Here is a 23,444-nt window from a genome sequence, read left to right on the forward strand (position 1 = left end):
CGCGAGTACTTAGGCCCCTCACTACTACTTTCTCTGTTGTGGAAAAGAAAACGTATTCCGCCAAATTACGACACAGAGCTCGATTTGTTTATACATTGTCATATTGCTGAAAATCAATACTTTGCAGAGCTGCGTGTATTTAGATCCTTTGTAACTACGAAGGTATGTAATTTACAATTACAAAGAAATGCTTTTTAATTGCAAAGCAATGCTTTGTAGCGTGTTTAATTGCTTAGCAATTGCAAAGTATCACTCATAATTGCAAAGTAAATGCTTCGTAGTTACAAAGGATCTAAATAGTTTGCAGCTCTGCAAAGCATTACTTTGCAGGAATCTAAAACAGTGTAAGTTTCAAATAACTTGTTCCTAAAATACGGAATGTTGCGACTTTTTGTGCGAAAATTTCCGCCTTTTTCCTGGGATAGTTTTGCATATCTTAACAGAGCTGGTTTCTGAACAGTTTAAAATTGTTATTTCGTTTGCTCACCCTACAGTTTACAGCAAAGATTAAACATTTTTAAACTGTGTTACCAATTGAATGTTTCGAACTGTCTGTTAAATTGTATAGAATTTTCCAACAGTGTAAAAGCTGGATGCACTTTCATTAACGTGGCCGAAGCAATGAATGAAACACGTATGCACGCCGTCCGTTTTTACAACCTCAGGGGGGTATGGGGCGGGGTGGGGATCGGATGGGGCACTGCACTGAGACTGCACACTGCGAGTGTGTGTGTGTGTGTGTGTGTGTGTGTGTGTGTGTGTGTGTGTGTGTGTATGTGTATGTGTGTGTGTGTGTTTACGTACACGCCCGGCTTGTCCACCTCAAAATAATGACCCCTTGGCTGCAGCAGCTGCATGGCGTGGTCGGGCCGGTCATTTCAGACGCATTTGCATCTCTCCGGGGGCGCGTTTGCGAGGCAGCCGACCCGCCCGGCATGTTGTAAATATTATCATCTGTCTCTGTGTTTTTTGATTCCCACTCCGCAGCATCCGCTTCCCCCCTGGTTCAAGTCGAAAGGGTTTGCTTACAAAAGGGAAAATTACGGGTTTGGTAAAAACACAACAACAAAACTAAAATCCCTGGCCAATCTGATGACCGTTTTTATGAATCGGGCGAACGCGCCAACCTTGCCACATCTCTGTCTCTCTTCCTCTGCCTCAGTCGCCGCCCACGACTTTTATATACGCTTTTTTTTCTTTTTCTCGCTCGCATTTTTTAAAGAATCCGCTCTCAAACTGAGACAGAGCAAAATGCGTTAGAGAGAGAAGTACGGACTGGTTCCCCCGCCCGCGAGTCCCGCGCGCAGCCCGCAGCCCCCAGCGCTGCTGGTCCCGATGCACGATCACTATCTTTATTGATTCCTCGGGCTACACGCCGCGATGCGATCATAACAACACCGGCGGAGCACAGTTAGACCGTGATTCTACAATTTAATTAAGTCTTCATCTTCCCCTCTCTCTCTCTCTTTCCTTCTCTACGCAGCGCTCTATATTGAAATATTCCAAAATGTAAACAAGAATAGTGAAAACGGCAGGACAAAACGTACGGATACAAATTGATCGAATTGAACCCGGCGTTTTAGCTGGTTTTGATACGGCTTAGACAGAACCAGACAGAACGAAGTATACTGCAGTACCCGTGGTCCAGATCTTTTTCGCTGGAGCGGGTCCTTCTTCCACGATGCGCTGGGAACGCATTTCCACTCGATACGACGTTGCCTGCCGGCGCCCGCGGCTACCGCTCGCGTCCTTCCCCGCTGGTGAGCCCTTCGCTATGGTCGTGTCGAAACTCACATCATGCGCGCACATCAACTAACTCGCGCCGTGTTGGGTCTCGCGGGGGTGTGGTGCGGCAGCCGCGCGCCAGAAGGACGTGGTGGCCGCGGCACCGCAGGCCTCGCAGGCCCGGCAGCAGGACCTGGCAGGGCAGGGCAGCGGCAGCAGCCTGGTGGTGGCCACACACTCACTGCCTCGCCTTATTACCGCATTTTTGCCGCACGGAGCGGAAACCATAACAACACAACCGCCACCGCCGCCACCAGCATCACCACCACCACCGGCGTGGCGTGGCGTGGCGCAAGGTGAGGCTGGCGAGCGCGGTGCGTGCTCGCGCGCGCACGTGCGTGTGAAGCGGTGTTGCTACACTGGACCACGCCGTGCCGCGCTTGCCCGCCCCCCGTGACCCTTGCCAGGACCTTGCCAGGACCTCCCCCCCCCCCCCCTCTCCCCCCATCACCCCCCACCACAAAGAGCGCGTTCTCCTAGGACCTCCTCCTATTATTCTTTTCTTGACCCCCCGCCGCCGTGAGTCTGTTGTCGCTGTTTCAATTCGCCCTGGTATTGGGACAGACAGCGAACAACGCACGCAAAATTTCGTTGTTGCTTTTTGAGAAAGATATTTCTTTCAAGTGTAAAGCAGCATCGACCAAACTCACCAATATTTTCCTTCTCTTTCTCCCCGGCAAAACTATTTTTAGACGCCATAAAACAACAATTTCTATAAAAGAAATCGCGCAAAAAGAAACACACGCGGGGGTGAAGAAAGAAACTTCCCCGTGTCGATGATGCGCCGCGGTGTTGGAATGGCCCATCATCAGCGCGCGTTCGACTCGGCGAAAAAAAAAAGAGAGAGACGTTATCATTTCGGCACGGGGCTCATGGCTCAAGCGCTCAAGCCTTGTGCGAGCCGCCCCGCGAGTACTTAGGCCCCTCACTACTACTTTCTCTGTCTCGGCCCGGCGCCGCTTTAGCGGTCGGCGATGACCGGCGGCGGAGTGGTGTGCGCGGTCAGCCGGGGCGGCGAGGCTGTCGGCGCTGCCGGTGTCCTTGGCGGCGGCGGTGGTGACGGTGAGATAAGAAGAGAACGCACGCACGCACGCGCGCGCGCCCGCACACACACACACACACACACACACACACACTCACTCACACACACGCGCGATGCAGGATGCAACTGTCGTGCGTGACGCGACACACGACGACTAGCGCCGAGTGTAGGAAGGATAATTACCCCTCGGTCCTTACTAATTCGCGCAGGGTCGTGTTGCGATTGAGGTTTATCACTTCTTAAGATGTGTAATAATCTCTTACTTGCGCTCAGAGAGAGACACCTTACTATAGTAACACTTCTGTTTTCTCTATCTTTCCTTTTTCTGCTGGACTCGCTCCGCGCGAACTGTCACACTGTTGCTGTTACTGCCGCCGCGAGGGGGTAAAGAAAAGTGCATCGAGAATAATTTGGAAGAAGAGAACGAAAAAACGGTCAAAGGAAGAGGAGGGGAGGAAGGATCGTAAAAAAAGGAAAATCCCCCTTCGGCGGCGGCAGCAGAGCAGCAAGCGGTGCGCGGCGACGGCGCAGCGCGATTGTAATGCTCCGTCACCGAATCAAACGGACGTATCTGCAGAACGTCGGTGAGGCTTGAGGAGGAAGAGGTGAGGGGGGAGGGGGGGGGCAGCATCCCGCGGTGGACGTCCCGAGCGGACCGAACAAGGAGAGATATCTTCAACAGAATGGTCAGAATGGTCCGCCGCCGATACCACGCGGGGAGTGGAAAACGTTTCGCCGTGTGTCCCGGCGGCCCGGCGCGGCCAGGCGATGCCTCCGGTCAGGAAGGGAAACAGTTTTGCATGATTTTGTTTGCGTCGTTGTCGGCGGCTCCGGAGCGGCTCCAGGCTACATGGCAGCCCGGGGCCGCGACGGCTCTGGAGTCAGTGACCCGCGCCGCCGACGCGACGATCCGCGCGACACGACGCCGCGCCGCCGTAGTGCCTTCCAGCGCGACTAACGTGTCGCTCCGAACGGCAGGAGGGAGAGGGGGGGCAGCTGCAGGTGCACAGCTGTGGAGCGTGCGCGCAGGGGCACCTGGCGAGCACGGCAGCGGCTACAAGGCTCCGACGGGTTGTTCGTGGATGCAGCCTACAATGGGCAGCGCCCCCCTGCGAGATAGGCAGACCCGCCGCTCGGTCGCGCGCTGCGGGTCGGCCTATCTCAGCCCCTGTCGCATCCTGAAAGTAGGCGTCCGTCATTCGCCGCCGCTTTGCAAGCTCTCTTAACGCCTGACAGGTAGGCAACATCCTGTCTGCAATGCATGCGTGTACGGCGGAGTGGCCTACCCCGAGTCTCGCAGGCGCCGAGCCCACTCCATTCACCGAATGAATCGGAGAAAACGAATGTACTTTCTTGCCGATCCCTTACCCCATCCCGTCCCTTGTCACTTACAGTTTTCCAATGCTTCGTCTCTCTCTCTCTCTCTCTCTCCCTTTCCCCTCTCTGTGAGCACCGCAGCCCCTGCCTGCAGCTGCAGCCGTAGTCGCACATGAGTCCTATCATCATTTTGATTTGCCTGCTGCAATTTGCATGGCGAGGCGAATGGACGTAATAAATCCCGCTGCGCTCGCTCCCCGATCCTCCTCCGTCCCTCCTCCGTCCCTCCTCCGTCCCTCCTCCGTCCCTCCTCCGTCCCTCCTCCGATCCCACCACCTTCTCCTCCTCCTCCTCTCCGATCCCCGGTGCATTTTCGCACGCGGCTCGCCGTGTCGTCGGCCCGGACATTGTGACGCCCTGCTGCCCCGACCCGACAGGGGATATAAATGTTAATTAATACCTGTTGTTGGCCCGTCAGCCAGCGGGCTAGCAGTACGGCGGGGCTGGGCGGGGCCGGGCGGGGCCGGGAGAAGGCAGCTGGCTGAATGCATCCCTCCTCCTTCTCCTCCTCCTGAGCAGCTTCCCTTCCTCCTCCTGTCCCAGCTCAAGCGTCGTGTCGTGATCTTGGCCGTGGAGTGGATAGCCGATTGGAGGGGGGGGGGGCAAGGACCGGCCGGAGCGGGACCGGATTGACCGGCTGCTGATGTCACGCCGCAGCGGCGCGCTGCAGGGCCCCGCCACGCGCGAATCACACGTCTTTCCCACCACAATCACAAACCTCCCCGACCCCCTCCCCTCACCTGCGTATACTCCCAGCCTCACATTCATTGCGCCTGCTACTTAAGACTTCCCTTTCCCCTCCATATCAAAATATTCGCATCTTAAAAATACAAAAAACAAAAAAAAAATCATTAAAAAAAGATAGTGGTTGGCTTTATTATTTGAGGTTATGTCTGGTACTTGCTACCTCACTACTTAGGACTAACAACACTTCTTGCGCTAACTCAGCGAGGATAATACTACGTAGTAAGAACAGTTCCGTTCCGGGCGAGGGCGGACGCGGCGGGACGGGGGAGCCCCGCGAGATGGCGAGGCGGAGCTGGGCGGGAGATGGCGGCGGTGGCATCAGGACATGGAATTAAAGGAACGGTCGCGCGGCTATTATTTTCTTCGTCTTTTTTGGCGCGCCGCGAGTAGTACTCGTAACGCCGTGCTGCAGCATGCTGAGGGGGACCAGAGAGGAGGGGTCATGGAAGTAGGGGAGGAGTTCTCATCAGCTGTGGCTGGCCTGCAGCTGCAGCCAGTGCACTGTGCTTACTGCACGTTGGACCTTCCCGTCGACACACGCCATAACCAGAGCAGAGCAGAGTCTGTCCACGTAACACGTGTCGAGTTTCAGGTCCCCCCTATGCTCGTCGTTTTAAAATGACTGATTGTGAACAGATGCAAAGGCAGGGATAGAGGTATAGGATGATGGAGGCGGACGGAGAATGAGACAAAGAGGGAGGGAGAGAGACAGAGAGAGAAATAAATTGTGAGATCGCATGAGATGAAACGAGGCGGGAAGAGAGGGGCAAAAGAGCAGCAAGAAACATCTTTGCAGCACTTTGAGGCCGCGTCACGTCCGCGATGGTCGCGCTCGGAACTCCCGCGGGGGGCCCGGCCCGACCCGGTCCGCCGCTAGCCGCCTCTGCCGCCGCGCACCAGGCTGACGATGCTCATTTTTGGGCTCATTTGAGTGAAAGCGCGCAGCAACAGCAGCAGCAACGCGAGAAATTCGACGTGATAATGCTTGGCACCACTGGTCAGTCATAGTTGGTGAGGTCGGTCCGGGTGAGGACGAGGATACCCCGTATACATTCGATGCCGCTCCATTCCCCGCACCCCAACTTCTCCGAGGAAAAAAATGTAAAAGAATACTTATTATCATGATGACGTCTAATACTAATACATTCTTTCAATTTCATGGTAAACTATTGTAGGTAAACTTTTTCAATCAGGAACTCTTCGCCTGCTGGCTGACCCCGGTGTAGTTTGACCACCTAGAACCGCTTATCGTTGGGGAGGGAGGGGGGAGTGGGCCTTAAAATGAAAATAAACAATTTAAGATATCGGTATCGGTTGGCACCATCGCACTCACTCGACCTGGCCATGATGCCGTGGGCGGCGGCGCCTGCTCTCGGCCCCCGGTGTGCGCTATGCGCGGCCTTTGCCTGCTAATCGCGGGGAGGCTGGCTGGCTGGCCCTGGGCCGCCCTGGGCGGCGCGCGCTATAGGCCTCAGCAACAGCAGCAGCGGCGGCGGTGGCGGCGGCGGCGATCAGATCGGAATCCTCTAAAAATTCCAGCCTTGTCGATAAGATCTGGGGCTGCTCCGCGCGGAGCTCGTTAGCCCGGCGCGCCGCGCTGCCGTAAGATCTCTCCGCGCGATCTATCTCCCGGCCCTGCCGGCCCTCCGCGCCGCGGTCAACTAGTGATGCTGATCCTTGGACCCCTAAGCGACCCTGCTCGGCCGGGCCGGGCGTGGGCGGACCGAGGTCGCCGCCGTGCGCCCGCGCCGCTGCCGCTTCGCCGTCACTCGGGCCGGGCAGAGAGCGTGACCCCGGCGTGACCCGAGCAGACTGATGACCGCCCTTCGCAGAGGCAGCAGGGTGTACCAACGCGTCCGGCTGTGCTGAGGACGCGGGACACGACCAAACTGCGCCACTAGGAAGCAGCGGCTCGGCAGGGGGGGCTAGGGGGGTTCCCACACTTATTACACGGCTAGTACACGCACACTGACACACACGGACACACACACACAGTGGTTTCACTTTCCCGCAAACCGATTCCCAGCCGATGAGCCCTGTTACCCGCCCGCCCGCACACAGACGTACACACGGACACGCGTTTACACACGTATTCACACATATACACACACGTACTCACTCACACGTTCACAAGACAAAGACACCCGTGTTCTGCAACACACGGGCACACACACACACTCACGGCGGGAACCCTTTCAGTGTTTTAACCCGCCCGGTCGCGGGTCTACGTCACGCGTCATGTACCAGCAGCAGGTGCGACCGGATGGCTTCGTCCCACAACGCACACACACACACACACAAGACCTAGTGTGCTGTACTTGTACAGTCTCTTGACAAATAGAACACCAGAGCACGACGACGGCAACCTTCTGGGGCCGCCGCCGCCGCCTTGGTGGTGGTGCTCTCCGTGGTGTGTACAGTGCGTTCGCGCCGCCTCTCCCGCGAGCCTCTCCCCCCTCCACAGGCCCACCGGCCGGCCGCCGCAGCCAAAAACAGCTGTCTCTCCCCGCCCCGCCGCCGCGTCCTCCGCCGCCCTGAGCGCCGTTATCCCCCACTGGTCAGTTCGTGATGCCCGGGTCCTGCCGCAGGTCCTTCGCCTTCTTCCTGTCCGGCTGCCCCACATCCAGCCCATTCATTACCAGCCATTCATTTCTCCATAGCGCCGCCGCAGGATGCCCGGCAGCATCCTTACAGGACCTGACCGCGGATGGAGTGCTGCGCTGCGCCCCTCCTCGCCACTCCCCGCCCGCCCCGCCCCGCCACGTCGAGCGCGGACGCATCTCTCATGCCTTCCCCTCAAGGTCGATGCGGGTGTCTCTCCTCCTCTCCTCCCCCCTTCTACAGAGCTTCGTAGTTCAAACACCTCTCAAAGTCGTCCGCCAAAGTGCAGCGCGACTTTTTTCCTCCACCATTTTTTGTACGTTATCTGTTTTGTGGTACAGCCAAAGTGTGACAAAGAGGTCCAAACTCCACACTGCGCGAGGATGTCCTCTGTTGTTTTTTTTCTTGCCCTCCTGCTTGCATTTTATTGAATGGGGCTGCGCGGGACAGGAAGACCGGCTTTGCATTATATTCCAGGCAGTGTACTTCTTCGCACCTCGGCGAGGTGTGAGTGAGGTTGTCCCCCCCCCCCCTCTTTTTTCGCACTGCGGGTGTCAAGAACCGGGACGGCAGGCAGCCGCGGGGGATTTTCGCCAGGAAAAAAAGTCTTGTTTGTTTATGTTTATGTACGAATTTCCAGAGCCGCTCAAATTGGATACAAGGGCGCACACATATACGACGCCGCCGAGAGCATCACGTTTTTTTGTGTGTCCAGGTGGGCCTTCATGGGCATTCTTTTGTCAGCAGCGCAATGCTTACTCTTCTTTCGCAACCTCACCAAAATAGATTTCCCCTCGGAACGCCGCAACAGCACGCCACCGCATCCGACCACGACGGACCTCGCGTCCAGGTCTCTCAAAGTGCCAGGCATCTCTCTGCAGGCGGGCAGGCAAGCAGGCAGGCAGACAGCCAGTCAGGCAGGCGGGCACGCCCGCCCTCTTAGTCCCTCGTCAGCCCTTCTTGCCCCGGGGCGGCGCGGAGGCGGAGGGGAAGTGGGGAGGTGCCGTGACTAGGCGGGACGACGCGGACTTTGTTGCGTTCCGCGAGAAAACAGCCATTTTGCGGAACAGGCGCAGGAATGGAACTAGAAGGCGCCCGCGCTCCGCCCCCTCTTCTCTTTCTATCTCTCTCTCTCCTCTTCTCGGCGAGAACCTCTTTGAGCGGAATTAAACACTGTCCCGGGGATACTCTCCCCGCCATTACCGCCGAAGTCAGTTAGACGTTGTTGTATAAGCCGCGCGAGGTGGCAAACCGACCGTCCTAAGTTGTGTAAACTCGCGCGATAAAGCTGCTTAGTGCGCCAAGTGAAACAACCACTACAAAAGCAACAGATCCCTCATCACTTAGTGTCTGCTTTACATTTAAATTTGCCGCGCGCCTCGTTATCTGGACGCGTTTTCATATTTATTTTTTTAGCCTGGAAAAGGGCGCGGGACAGTAACGCCCGTTTTCCCCTCGTTTGTGGCGCACTCCCACATGGGCGGGCAGGCGCGGGGATAGCAGTCAGGATAGCGCGGCACGAGCGGGTCCCACCGAGGAACATGCAAATCTTTCTTTTTTCCCCCATTGTAAGGGAACTCATACTGCACGGTATGCGCGACCCCGCCCTACTGCTGCGCCGGTGGGGCGGGGTGCGCGGGTGGCATGCTTGAGAGGCCGGAGGAGGAGGAGGCTGGCAGGGGGGTTCAGCAGCAGCAGGGAGTGGGTGACTTCTTACCCGGGTACGCTATTAACTCTTTCCAAGCGGGATGCGAACAGCTTTTTTTTATGCTTATCCTCCGGAGAAGGCTCCTCGGTCCAATCAGCGTTCGGCTCACAGCCCAACACGCGCAGGTACCTCTCGGCTGCTGCGGCCCTGCCGCGCTTCACCGGCGTAACGGTGCGGGGTGCCAGAGGCCCCGGGCCCCGGGCCGGGACGGGACGGGCTGCGTGCGGAGGGGGGCCGTGCCGCCGGCTGCAGCGCCGCGCCCCGCAGCAGGGCCCCGCCCGCCGCAGCAGTTTCGGAACGCGTCTCTCTTCCTCCTTTTCCTCCTCCTCCTGCTTCTGCACCTGGATTTTTCGTTCACCCCGTTAAAAATGAATCACGTATTATTGCTCCACGGTTCCTCATTACCGGAGGAGGAGGCCCCGCTGCGAGCCGCCGCCGCCGCCGGCCGGACCAGCAGTGGGCCAGAGCAGCGCCACGGCGGGCGGCGATGTTGGCGAACAAGGCAGAGGCTCCCGGAGGAGACGCCCGGAGGAGGCGCCCGGAGGCGGGGGGCAATGAGGATGGGCATGAGTTGTTCCCCGTGCCGATGGCGGCAATCAGCTGATTCCAGAGGGGGAAACACACGCGCACAGCTGAAAAACACGCACCGCCAAGGAGCTGCTCGCCGCTTGGTGTAATGATGTGGTTTTGTGGCCAGCATTCCGCGCGAATCAAAAAACTTTTTAACAGCAACTGTAGTTATATAGGTTCCAAAATACCAACCCACAATGTAAATGTCAAAGGGACGTATTCTTTGTCCATTGCAAGGTCTGCTGTGTGTATACATCTTGTAAGATGCACTTTTGAACCCTATATAGTGACATGACAAATCTGTTGCCTCAATTGGACGAAATGTAAATAGGTCTAAACACAAATCTGTCACTAATCAATCAATAAGATTCAAATTTGCATCCTGCAGTGTAGAAAATCCCCCCTCCCCCGACATTTAGAGTGCAGCTGAATATTTTCTCATTCCCCTTGCAAAGTTTAACGACTATGCCGACGTTTAAACCATTTTTACGAGTTGATTAAAGACAGTGCCTGCAAGGACAGTGCTGCTGCCGCCCGCCGCAGGTGTCTGTTTGCGGTGTAGAGCGGAGACGGTCGACACGTCTCATTGAGGACCGCCGCCGCACCGCGCTGCAATGAATGATATTTGTCCGTTCGAATAATGGGAGTGCAACAATGGTCATTGTCTCGGACCCGCCACCGGGCCGCTCCGGTGCCCCTCTGGTGTGCCGCGCCGGGTGTCGGTGCGCTGCTGTGCCACTCGGGTGCCACCGGGCGCAGGCCGGCCAACAGGCCCCCTCGTGGTGAGGGCGCTACCGGCGAGCGCCCCCCCCCCCCCTCCACACACACGTGTCACTTCACGTGTGACCGCCTCGCCTCACGCGATGCGTGTGTGCGGCAGAAGGGACACGCGAGAGCAAACTCCACAACCACACCTATCATTTTGTTGCTGTGATTCACGGTCATTTTACAAAGATCTAACTTCTCGAATATTTTGCATCTTTGAGGAAGAGCACGGAGCTCGGCGCCTGCGAGACTCGGGGTAGGCCACCCCGCAATACACGCATGCATCGCAGGCGAAATGTTTGCCTACCCATCAGGCGCTAGGAGTGCTTGCGTTGGCCGAACTTGTCGGTTTTGTTGTATAACGGCAACCGAAGGGCACGTACTTTTTGCGTGATCCCTCATTGCAGTGATCACGGGGTCACCATTGTGCCTTCTCGCGGGTGGATATGACAGCGTGAGCCGCCCGGCCAACTCGACGACGGCCAAACGTACCCCACATGTGGGGCGACACACGGCCGCTGCAACGTGACATGTCATCCCGGTCCGCCCCGGCTGCCGCTGTGATGGGAAGCGGTAGCGGGCGGCAGTAGGGACGGACTCATTGTTTCTCCCATCCTGTTACTCGGCCCAGCGACCCACCTCCGGGCCCGCCCCGCCCCTCCACGCCCTACCACGCCCCACCACGCCCCGGCCGGCCGGTTGGTCTGCCGGGCCGAGAGGCGCGGTGGTTGCGGCGGTGGGGCAGGCGGGCGGGGCGGGCGATTTCCCACGCGACCATAACCATCGCCTGGGGTCCTAGCTACAGCAAAGGACCTGGAGCTGCAAGCTGAGCGGCGTCGAAGGCCCTAACCTACCGCCCTTGCAAGGCCGAGTAGCCCTGTCAGGACCTCTTCAAGGACCTCGCCGAGGCGCTCCCGTCTCGTATACGACGCCACACCTTGTTCTAGAGCCCTGCAGAGAGCGAGCTACGGAGCTGAATGGCCACCTACATCATCATCTCGCATGTCGAAGAAGGGGTCTTGCTCGCTAGCGCCATAAGTTCGTTCGCTCGCTCGGTCATCTCGCTCGGCGCAGGGCTCTGCACCCTGTACCCGCCCCACTCGTGCCATTCGGTTGCCCTGCCGCGCCGTACACGTTCGCTCTCTAATTCATTCATTCGCCCATTCATTTCCTTCCTGTTTACCCGGCCCTGCCCTATCAGCGGCTCCGCGCGGGCCTCGTGCGCCACCGCGGCGGCGCCACGAGCGCGCCCGCCGCAGCAGCAGCAGCTCTTCCGCATCGAATTCTTGTGTTGTGCCATTTCTTTTATTTCTTTTCCATCTCCTCTTGCCTGCCGGGGTCCCTACGCACGGCCCGGCCCGGGCCCTCCCTCCGCGGCACCGCGGCCGCGCGTGTGACTTTTCCCGCCGCGATATGTGCCCCCCACCGCCTCACCCGGCCCATCCCATCATCATGGCACCATTGTGCTGCCCAGATAGAAGTTCTTCTTCTCCTCCTGTGAGATTCCTGCTCTTCCTCTTTTTATTTTTTTCTTCCTTACATCGCCGCGGCTTGCTCTTTTCCTTCGTTGTTTTGGGCGATGTGCCGCCATGACCGCAGAGTGCGGTGCGCGACGTCCCGACGACGTGCCTCCCGTTACCTCTCGCCCTTCCTCCACCTTGCGTTCCTCCTCGCGTTCAAGTCCCTCACGACGGCGGCCGCGGCAGTCACCGCGAGACACCCGACGACAGACAGGCGGTGGCCGCGGCGGCGGGGTCCCGTTGCAGCGGTCACCACGACAGCGGCCGCGCGGTGGCGCCGCTGCTGCTGCTGCCCTGCTGACAAGGCCGTCCGCGTGTCAGCTGTTCGGCCTGTCAGTGGGTTGTCAGTGGGTGTCAACACCGGACCGGACCACGCGCCCATAGGGCCGCCCCGCCCGGGCCCCCCGGTCGTTAGAGTGTGGTGAACAAGGTGTCGGGGGCCTCGGCCGCGCCCCGGCTCCTGATGAGGCCCCGGATAACAGGACCAGCCACACGCCCCCCGACGGGACCGTCGGGGACCGCTGGGGGACCGTGCCATTAGGCTGGTGTCCCCGTGGGAACTCGTTCGGCGCCGCGCCTCCGCCAACGACACCGGGGCGGTGAGGAAAAAAACAAAAAAATACAAGACAAGAATGAGAAGTTGTAGTGTGGAGGAAGGCGGGGCTCCAGCAGCAGCGGGTTCTCTCTGTCTCTCTCGCTCTCCAGCCGGCGGCTCCAGGACTCCAGGACAAGCTCCAGGCTCCAGGAGCGGCGCGCCAGGCCCAACTCCGCGGCACACGCGGAATAATGCGGCGGCATTAATGAGCGGACCGGCCCGGTTATCGCCCTGTCTGTCTGTCTGTCTGTCTGTCTGTCTGTCTGTCTGTCTGTCTGTCTGTCTGTCTCTCTGTCTCTCTGTCTCTCTGTCTGTCTGTCTGTCTGTCTGTCTGTCTGTCTGTCTGTCTGTCTGTCTGTCTGTCTCTCTGTCTTTTAGTCCGTACGTCCGTCCATCCGTCCGTCCGTCCATCCGTCCGTCCGTCCGTCCGTCCGTCCGTTCGTCGCTGACAACCCCTGCCTGACCTGCGGTCATACCGAGCTGAACGCCTGCCGGCCTGAGGGTAGGCCACCCGCTCATCCCCGGTGTACCCCACCGCTACATTTTGCCTAACCTACAGGCGTTTATCTTCTTTGAGATTTAACCATCTCCCATGATCCCCAATAAAATCATAACAATGCATGTTTAAAATCTTTGTTTCAAAAAATATCTCTCTTTCTTTCTCTCTCTGTCCTTGGTGCATAAATTCTTACAGCCGCGCCCCGCCACTCGCCTGCGCGACTTGGCCCTTTTCCGCCCTGCCCTGCCGCGCCCCCGAGCGGAGCCCCGGGGGGTTCTCCTGCCGACGGAAGGCTCTTTTCGTCGGGCCCTCCAGTCGGCCTGGCCCCGTCCTGTCCAGCGCGGGCCTGGCCGGGCCGGGCGCCGAGGCGGGCGCGCTTTCCCCGGGAGGCGCCGGCGGGCTGGACGGCGACCATTAGCTCTGGACACGCGCCCCGCCCGCCCCGCCGATTGTCATGCCATTGGAGGCGCCACCCTCCGGCCTCCGTACCGGCCGCGGCGCGCGCCAGCCAGCCAGCGAGATGAACGGCGCCGATAGATATTTTTTCATCTCCCGAAATGTAGATTACCTTATTGATCTTATAGGTCAAAGCCGAAACCAAACCGTCTGACAATAATATTGTAATATCGGATAGAATATAAAATATTCTATACAGTTACTCAAGAAAACTTTGAGATGACGTACCTTGAGCGGCAGTGGTGGCGGCGGAGCCTCCCTGTGTCCTGAGTATCCGTGCTGCTGGTGCTGCTGCTGGTGCTGCTGCTGGTGCTGCTGCTGGTGCTGCTGCTGGTGTTGCTGCTGGTGCTGCTGCTGGTGGTGGCCGTATCCAGGGTGTCCCTGGTGGCCGTGGTGCCCCGCGGATTGCCCGTTGTGCGGACCGGCGGGGTGCCCCTGGTGGCCCTGGTGGGCCTGGAGCTGGCCGGGGTGGGCGCCGCCGGGGGCAGGGGCCGTCGGCGAGGGTCCGCCGAAGGAGGCGGCGAGGCAGCGGGTGCCCATGTCGTTGTACGTGAACAGCGGTGCGCGGCGGAGCTTGGACGTCATGGCGACGCCGCACTCACACAGGCACTCGAACACACTCACTGACAAACACACACACACACACACACACTCACAAAACACACACTTTGCACTCGCGCGGACAGGGTGATGGAAGCGCGCGACCCTTTGGCACTGTCACACAAATAAAACACAAACACCTCGCAAATAAGCTAGGTTACTCTCGCGGGCGACCTTCGGGTGCGAGAGCCGAGGACGGACTGGCGAACGGGCTGGGCTAGCTGGGCCCGCTGCAGCAGCCCGGCCCGGCCCGCCCCGGCCCGGCTCGGCCTGGCCCGGCCCGGCTCGGCTGGGCTCGGCTCGCGCCCGGCCTACCCCTGCCCACATAGCGTGTTCGCGGGCCCGACGTGGACCGCGGCGCCTGCCGGCCCGCCCCGGCCGGGAGGGGGTGGGGGGGGGGGGCTGTAGATGGAGGGGGCACAGTCACAACGGAGACGTGCATGGGGACGCCGCCGGCATTAAGATCACCTTTCCGGGTCTGAGGCGTGCCGAGGCGCGCAGATGTCGCGGGGGGCGGACAGGCGGTCGGACAGACGCACCGACACACGTACGTGTCTCCAATCTAGTTTGCCGCTCCGCCGCCCCGCCCCGCCACCGCGGCTGCCGTGAGCTGGAGACACGGAGGCACGTCCACGGCGTCCCCGAGCTGCGCGCCCACCGCCTCGCGCCGCCACGGTCCTCGGGCACCGCCTCGCCACGCCCCCACGCCCAAGTGCGGGTCATCGCACGGCAACCTCATGCTGGCCTGCCCGCGCGGCCCCGCCCCGCCCCGCCCCTCCCGCGCCTTGCCGCGTGCCGTACCTACGGCTCCAGCTCCTACGGCGGTAGAGTGTACAGTACAGTCGGCCCCGCGTCTCCGCGTCACTCTGCAGCCCGCTCGACTGTAGGTGCTTGGACTGCTAGATGCCGTTCTGTCTGTTGACTTCCACGAAACACCTCTTTTTAGACAGTCCCCTATTTCTTCTTTCATTGTCGTACCGTTCCCGTGAACTGTGAACTTCTTGAGCAGCTGGGCATGCGAAAGAAAGAGTGAAATAAGGGGAGGAAAGAAAAATGCGGACAGCACTGAGCGAAAAGCAAAGTCTGGAGCTATTTATTTCAATCCAGTAGGGGCAGTATGCTGTGATATGTGTACGTGTACAGTACAGAGATTGAGGGTGGACCTGGGGGTGAACCGATGCTCCCGCCTGGGTCCCGTCGATTGCGGAAGGTAAGGTCTTGCTTAACTTCCTCCACCCCTCTTCCACCCATGCATTCCTAAAGTTTAGAAAAGGTTGCCCCCCCCCCCCAGGAGAAGGCATCCGTGTGTCACCTTCTGTGTGTTTCATGTGCAGCAGTTTCATGTATATTTTAACGACCCGAGTAACATTTTCTTCTTTTAATAACTCTCGAAAAAAATCTACAACATCTCCAGTTACTGCAGTAGTCCCTCGCTCCTCGCTCCCCCATTGCCGCTTTTGCCGCCGACTGCGGACAGTCGCCTTTAATCTCCGCCGACGCCACACCTCACGACATCTCTTTCCTTGGGGGTCAGCCGCTGTCCAAGGGTGAGGGTCATGCCCACCCTGCCAGCGCAGAGACGCCTCAGTCCTAGGGTCATGCCCCTCCACAGCGAATCGGCTCCTTCCTAGTGCGGCCGGCGGGCGGCTACGGCACAGCGGCAACACAAACACAGGACGGACGTCCTGAGCGGGGCGGCGGGGTGCGGGTCCACCGGCCCTCCGGCCCAGAGCTCTGTCTCCACGGCGCCGGAAGCGACAGCTGCCGCGGCTCCACGAGAGAGAGAAAGAGACTTCCGGCGGAAACTCCGGTCCGGTCCGCGAGTTTAGCATGGCGACAACGACGGCGACTGAGCGGGAGGGGGGAGGGGGGGCGGCACCGGTGTGGTGGCGGGGTCAACAGCCGTCTCAGCCCGCGATCTCAGGGCAGGGCAGGGCAGCCGTCGAATCCATGCTCGGCACTCGACAGGGCCCCCGACGAGCTGCAGCTGCAGCTGCGCTGCGTGCCGCCCGCGCCCCGCCGGGACCGGCGGCGGCCGGGCAGGCGCCATTCCATCCATATTGCCTCATATATACTGCTTCACCCTGCCCCGCTTCTCAGTACTCGGCCGGTCGCGGTTCACACCTCGGCGCCGCCGCTGCTGACGTTGCCGCTGCAGGTGCAGGTCGGGTTGCCCCACCTGCAGCTGGCTCGCCCGCTGCACCTGGCCGTGGCGCGAGGTGTTGTGGCGGCGGCACGATGCCGAGCACTGCTCCGCCGTTAATTGCCGGCGGAATGCACCGCACCGCAGCATCAGCAGCAGCAGCGGGTCTCGTTCGCTAAACTGTTGGCAAAGCTCGTCATATAATGACTCCCGTGGGATCGCTCGCCTAGAGAGGCTGCTTAATCGCCCGATCTCGATCTCGATCTCCCCCCTCCAGCCCGCAAGCCCGCCGCTGCTGCTGCAGCTCCGGACGGCCCCAGCCAGACGCGCACCCCGCGCTCCCCCCGCGATGTCGTTCTGGCAGGCGCTGCAGCTGCACCGAGCTCGGCTCGGGCGGTCTGTCGGTCTGCCGATTGCGTTACTCTGCTTCCCTTTCGGCTAATTGCCCTGCTGTCCACCGTCCAAATGCCCCGCCTTACCCCTCCCCGCCCCGCCCCGCCGCGCGCCGTCAGAATCAACCCACCCGTTTCGCCTTGATTTCGCGAAGCGGTGCGCCTCAAGGTTGTCCAAGGCCTGGCCTGGCGGCGCCTGGCGGGGCGGGCGCGGGCGATGCAGTCCCACGCTATTCGGGGCGGGGCGGGCCGCGCGCACTCTGGAAAATGATTAAAATGTAAACTGGGGGGCGAGAGTTGCGCGCGGGAGAACAGACAACGCCCAAAAGCACGAGCTTTGCGGTGGTTTCTGAACTACCGCCGGAGAAACAAACTAAGTTTTCGAAACGATAGGATTTTTATTTATGTTAGCTCGAATTTGTACACACCCAGAAAAATGGGTGGCTGTAGAAGCCATCGGGGGTCAGCCAAAAAGTGATGGTTGAGGCAACATCAAAGTGGCTGTGAGAACTAAAATGTGTTGATGGTTCTGGTAACTGCGGATAACTGTATGATTGTTAATTTTGTAAGCATAATATTATTATGGTTGTCATTGAGATAAACATTCGATGGTTGCTAGAGCCTTTCCCTCGTCTTCACGCACTACTCTCGGTGTACGAGCCATCTTTCCATTCATTCGTTTCAGAAATTCAATAAGCGCTGAAGCTTTATCAATTGATTCATTTGTCCAACACTACGGCAACGACCCCCCCCCCCCTTCTTTATCAGTATGCCCATCCACACCCAGACCCAGAAGTAGTGATGTTGCTGAATGCGGTTATGTGACAGAGTTCGATAGGAGAGGACGGCTCCGCCCCGTCCGTTTGTCCAGTTGGCTTGGCACGGGCGGGATAGAGTCCGGGAATACTTAATTGAGCAACCCTCTATGCGGCGCTGCGCTCCGCGCGGCCTTTGCAAGGCACGCCGCCGGGCCCCGCGCAGCGCGCTCTCTTCTCTATCTCCTCCTCCCCCCCTCTCCTTTTCTCCCCCAGCGCACAAAATCCTTGTTTCCCATCTGGGACCTTATTATTTGGACGTAAGGCGGTCGGCTGGGCCGCGGGAAGGTCAAAGTCGTGCGCAGAAAGCAGGCTGCAGCGCCGCTGCTGGAAGGGGCCGGAGAGGTTGGTTGGGGAGAGGGGGGGGGGCGCCTGGAAGTGAACACGGTACGGAACGCGCACGGGCGAAAGACAGAGAGGTGGAGAGAGAGAGAAAGAGATGGGTCGGGTGGTGTGGAAGTAGACTCCAGGACCTGGGAACTCTCTCGCTCCAAAACGGCTGGGATGTGCACCTGGACACTGGCTGGGCGTATTCCTCGCGCGTATAAAGAAGGGGTCTCTGTGAAGACGATGCTGTTCGCTGGGGCCTGCTGAAGCAGACTGGAAATCTGGTACTACTTATTATTGCGATTATAAAAGCTCTGGGACCGCTGCAAAGCGCGCGGCGCCGAAGGCTCACCAGGAGAAAGGAGGCGGAGAGAGGGGAGGGGGGGGGGGAGCGCCGGGATGACGAGGGAACACACAAACGAGGTCACGTGGTCTCGCGGTCGAACCACCCGACCAAAACACCGCGCGGCGTGGCCGGGCGGGGCGGGGCGATCGCGGCGACGTTTAGGGGTCGTTTAGGAGCGTGATTGTGCGGGTGTGCTGTGCAGAGAGGTCGGCCTGGCCGCGTCGAGAAGGAAGAGACTCACCGGCCGTCTTTTGTGTTGCAGGAGGAGCGTCGTCGCCCTGCTCCGAGTTCCAGTTCCGCTGCCGCCACACGGCCACCGTGGAGTGCATCGGCATCTACAACGTGTGCGACACCATCCCCCAGTGCAGCGACAACTCGGACGAGACTAATTGCACAGGTATGTGATGTGTAAGGCATGGCTCGGGAGGATAGGCATACCCCGGTGGTGGGGTAGCCGTTTACAACTTTTATATTTACAGTCATCAAAAAAGAAAAAGCAAAATAAATATTGTTCACATATTTTGTTTGCATATTTAGCTGTTATTAACATTTGGTTCTGCGGTACTATTAAAAACACTCTCTCAACTCAACTCTAGTCGCGGCCGCCCCCGCCTTGCTGACCCACGACAGCGACCCCACTGGCTTCGGTCAGTCCAGAATGCAGAGCGCTGGCTCCGGGCCAAGCGTCAGCCTCAAGGTGGGTCGGCCGGATCAAACGTTCATGGGATCAAGTACCGCCATCAGGTGCCAATACAGTTTCATTTTATTTTCTATGCATACATTTTTTTTACATGTGCCACATGGTGAATAGGTGTCTGTGGGGGAGGAGATGGCGGACTCGCACGTACACGCTCAAGAGCTGATGGAGCTCCGCGAGCAGCACTACCAGCTCCAAAAGCAACAGCAGCAACAGCAGCAGCAACAGCAGCAGCAACAGCAGCAACAGCAGGGTCTCCTGCAGGGTGGCCAGGGCATGCCCATGGCAGACGCGAAGGTGAGTCCCTCGTTCCCTGCTTCAGCCTGGTGACCTATGGCCTGTTGGCCACAGTCCATAATTATTATTCTTTTTGTCGTCTTGCGTCTCGTCTGCAGCCGCAGTCCACCTCGCTCCTGTCGCAGCCGCAACAACCGCAACAACAGCAACTGCAACAGCAGCTTCAGCAACAGCTTCAGATGCAGATACAACAACAGCAACAACGGCAGCAGCAGCAACAACAACAGCAGCAACAACAACAACAACAGCAGCAACAACAGCAACAACAGCAGCAGCAGCAACAACAACAACCACCACCATCACAACAACTACAACAACAACAGCAACAACAACAACAGGACCAGGGGTTGAGTGCCTACAACGCGTACCGCAACTGGGCGCAGACACTGCAGCAGCCTCAGCAGCAGCAGACCGTCCACGCGGCTCAGCACCCCCCACAGCTGCAGGAACAAAAGCAGTTCCCGCAGGTGCCCCAGGGCCAGGAGTCAAAGCAGCTGTCCCTGTCGGACCAGCTGGGGCAGCTGCAGCAGCCCGCCAGTGGCGGCTCGGGAAGGATGCAAGGGCTAGTGCCCAATCTCCACACGTCCCACCAAGCTGGTAACGCACTCAATTTGTGTCATGTTGCGTCGTCGCGTCTCTAGAATTTTTCAAATCATAATTGTGTTTCTTTCCTTTCTCTATTTTCAAGAAGTGGGGAACGCACCGTCAGCCCCGAAGCAGGTGGAACTCCCACAGCAGTTCCCGCGAGTGCCCTCCCAGCCCGAGCAAGAACAGCAGTTGCAGGTGCGTACCAAGTCCCCCCCCCGCAAAAATCTAAACATTTACTGAAAATATTTGTTTTTCAATGACAATTTTGTATCAACAGGTGCAGCAGCAGCCTCAGCAACAGCAGGACATCCTAACTGCTGCGCTGCAGCAGCAGCAACAGCAACAGCAGCTGCTTCTGCAGCAGCAGCAACTCTTTCTGCAACAGCAGCAACAACAGCAGCTGCAACAACAACAGCAGCAGATGTTCCAGCGTGCCGGAGTGCCTGGAGCCGTCCACGGCGCGGTGAACCAGTGGGACAGCAGCGCTAACCCCTACCGGCCCGGAGGTACCATCACTGTTTTCTTTTCCCAAACGTTCTTGATGAAACTCACTGAACTGTTGAAGACCAGTGAAATAATCTCTCTGTCACAGTGGAACACAACAGCCACATATTCACCCACAAGGGCGGAGTGCTAGATTCGGATCACTACCACCACAACCACCCCCACCAGATGTTTGGCGACGACGTGCAGAACACGGGGTGAGTCTGGAAGAGCCCTGGCCCGCGCTAGCGCCAGCTGTAGGTACCCTGGCGATTCTCACGCGCCTAACACCCACCTGTATGTATCTGTCCCCCAGGGCGGCGAGCTACGGCGACGGCCTCAGAGGGCCCGGCGGCGCCGCGGGTCAGTACTACGGCCAGGGAGCGGCCAGCGGCAGGCCCTCGGGTAGGTCCAAGGCAGTGTCTACGCCGCTCCCCAAAACAGAGAGTAACTCACACAGTCCCTCTGAACGAACAAGTCTTTTTATTACTTCCCGTGTTACAGATGACTACCCTCCGCTCCGGACGGGCGGACCCATCGGCGGGCCGCAGCGGGGCTCCCCGGCGTACGGCGGCCAGTACGGCGCCCAGCCGGACTACTTCTACGAGGACGGCGGGTCCGAGAGCCGCCTCCAGATCGGGAACATCGGCCGCCTGGTAAGCTGGCGGGGCTCTGTGTGGTAGGCGGGGGTGAGCGCCTGGCGGCGGTAGGGTGGGCCGCCCCGCACGACACGCGTGTGCGGCGGCGCGGGGGCTGCCTAGCCCGCAGGCGCCAGGCGGGTCCGGTCGGGCAGGCTGACCTGAGGAGGCCAGCCGACTGACGGCCACCGTTTGCCTTGCCCAGCAGGGACTGCAGGTGTCTCCGGACGACAGCAGCCGCCGACTGGAGGCGGACCTCACCTCCGTGCCGTACGAGAGGCAGCTGCCACAGCAACCTGTGCAACAGCAGCACCAGCAGCAACAGCAGCACCCGCAGGCGCCCCCCGCGTTCCAGCGCCCGGCCGCCTCCCTCTCCGCCACCGCACAGGCCCCGCGGGAGGACGGAGTCGCCCCTACTGCCTCCCCGGCGGCCTCCACCGCCCCTGGGGCCCCGGTCCCCACCCTGCGCCCGCGGCCCCAGGACAAACCAAACTCCGTCAAAAAGCAGCTGGAGCACGCTAAGCCAGCTGACAAATCCACCTTGCCCCCCGTGACACCGGTCACAGTCAAACCATCAGGTGAGCAGACAGTCTCTCAAGCGCCGAGGAAGTTGTAGGAATTTCTCGTTTATAACAGTTTTTCGTTTGGTAGGCGAAACGCCGACGAAAAACAAGAGCGAAGGGGCCCACCCGAAACCGACGACGACGCAGAGTGGAAGCAAGAAGATGAACGGCTTGACGCCGTCCTTGGGGTCGGACGGCAGCCTGAGTCTGGAGCAGGCCGCTCTGGTGGACGTGACTGACGGACCAACTGTCAGTCCCAAGGGGGCCGTCATTTCACTTGTTCTAGGTAAAGTACCATGAGCCGTCCCCCTAACACCGACCGACTGAGGCTGGTTCGCTTGAGTATACTCATGACATGATTTCACTGTCACAGGAATGGTGCTCACCTCCTTCATGGTGGTGGTAATCGTCTGCAGAGTTCGAATGATCAAGAGGAGATTGCTGCGCAGGGGCGGCCAGTCCTCGTACGCCCACGACGCTGACTACTTGGTCAACGGGATGTACCTGTGAGGGACCTACATGTCTGTACTGGAGGGGGAATTCATCGTTCCTCATAGGACAATAAATTCCTATTTTTGTGGCCTGACCCAGTGAGATCTTGCCTTCGCCGGCGTGCGTAGGTGACAGTGTTCAATTCTAGTCTAATGTTTGGGTGTGACCAGAGAGAGGTCTCACACCCATTCCAAACTGCGATACTCTTTGTGATTCGCTGGACACAAAAATGATTATTCTATGTTATACGAAGGCCGAGGTAGTGAGTGTAGTGTAAAGATACAGCTCAGCTACTGAAAGGATGTCAACATTTTCATATTTTCAACAAAGAAATTGATAAAAAGTAATCGGTGACCTATAAGCTGTATGCTATCTCTCTTTTATGGGTAAACTTATTCCATATTGAAAGAAAATTAGGGGTTTGCAAACCTATGACGTAAAGAGAATTTTTTTTGCCTCTGATCAGAGGTTGAAAAAAAAAATATCCCTGCAAAGACCTTTACTTCTGACATTCCTCTTAAGCTTGGAATTCATCCCAACGACTGAATGATATTTAAATAATTTTGTAATTATAACAAAGTACTATTATGACTTTGTTATGTATTCCACTAGCTTTAATGTTGTATGTAACCTGTAAATGTTTTGTATTTGTTTGTTTTGTTTTATGGAGGTTTCTACCTAAATTAAAAATTGATGGTTTGCTTTAGAATTTCTTTTGAATGGTACTACAGATGTATGGATCAAATACTATGCTTTGGATATTATTTGTTGTCTAAAACTCCCTATGCTTAGCTTCAATCTGAATGGTACTCACATATTCACAAATCATTGACAATAGTTTAAAACCAAAGGTAGAAAAAACAAGTGCGTTATAGATGTAAGAATGGTATTCCAAAGAGGAACACTAGATACTGATTTTGCAGAGAAATGTAAACTTCATAGAACCTCTGTGGGGCTATGATAAAGAAGATTGTAAATATGTATCAGGTGGCTGATTCGCCCCTTCCACTTTCAAAGTTATATTGTACCGCACGTCGCACGTGCGGGCGGTACCAGTAGGTACATTCTAATGACGAAAGTGGGCGGGGCGAATGCGAATCAGCCACCCATTACTTGAATGAAGTTGACATAGATGATGTTATTTATGAAATTTTGTACTACATGTAACCAATTAAGAACAAACTGGATTGAGACAACAGAGATTTGCGTTATGTCATGTCATTGGAACCTATGCAATGCATTGCTTATAAGGGCAGCATCTTTCTGCAACACTCCACCTTTACTATAAAAATAAGTCAATACATTACAGTAAAGCTTTTCTGTATTTTCAGGAGACAGCTGAGAAAGCAGGTTGACTTTACAGCTGATCTCGACCTGACATTACTTAACAATACAGTC

At 57.9% G+C, this 23,444-nt stretch overlaps 2 protein-coding genes across 3 annotated transcripts in view; one reads left to right on the plus strand and one right to left on the minus strand.

Moving 5' to 3' along the window:
* Window positions 1–14,461, minus strand: part of LOC113213042 (transcription factor MafB) — an 85,221-nt gene extending 70,760 nt beyond the window's left edge. The window contains exon 1 of the mRNA XM_026431964.2: window positions 13,894–14,461. Within this exon, the coding sequence (XP_026287749.2) occupies window positions 13,894–14,250 (357 nt within the window). The 5' untranslated portion in view covers window positions 14,251–14,461. The remainder of the gene's footprint in view (window positions 1–13,893) is intronic.
* LOC113217291 (histone-lysine N-methyltransferase 2D-like) overlaps window positions 1–23,246 on the plus strand; it is a 36,359-nt gene extending 13,113 nt beyond the window's left edge. Inside the window, exons 4-15 of one of the 2 annotated variants that reach the window (XM_052266458.1) lie at window positions 18,551–18,685; window positions 18,885–18,985; window positions 19,100–19,282; window positions 19,381–19,879; window positions 19,971–20,065; window positions 20,148–20,376; window positions 20,463–20,571; window positions 20,670–20,758; window positions 20,858–21,009; window positions 21,200–21,569; window positions 21,643–21,840; window positions 21,928–23,246. In XM_052266458.1, the coding sequence (XP_052122418.1) occupies window positions 18,551–18,685; window positions 18,885–18,985; window positions 19,100–19,282; window positions 19,381–19,879; window positions 19,971–20,065; window positions 20,148–20,376; window positions 20,463–20,571; window positions 20,670–20,758; window positions 20,858–21,009; window positions 21,200–21,569; window positions 21,643–21,840; window positions 21,928–22,064 (2,297 nt within the window). In that variant the 3' untranslated portion in view covers window positions 22,065–23,246. Of the gene's footprint in view, window positions 1–18,550; window positions 18,686–18,884; window positions 18,986–19,099; window positions 19,283–19,380; window positions 19,880–19,970; window positions 20,066–20,147; window positions 20,377–20,462; window positions 20,572–20,669; window positions 20,759–20,857; window positions 21,010–21,196; window positions 21,570–21,642; window positions 21,841–21,927 lie in introns of both variants that reach the window. The other variant, XM_052266457.1, reaches the window with a different exon arrangement.
* Window positions 23,247–23,444: the final 198 nt, after the last annotated feature.

This window comes from Frankliniella occidentalis, unplaced genomic scaffold (genome assembly GCF_000697945.3).
Source record: "Frankliniella occidentalis isolate FOCC.00 unplaced genomic scaffold, Focc_3.1 Scaffold39, whole genome shotgun sequence".
Classification (NCBI taxonomy): domain Eukaryota; kingdom Metazoa; phylum Arthropoda; class Insecta; order Thysanoptera; family Thripidae; genus Frankliniella; species Frankliniella occidentalis.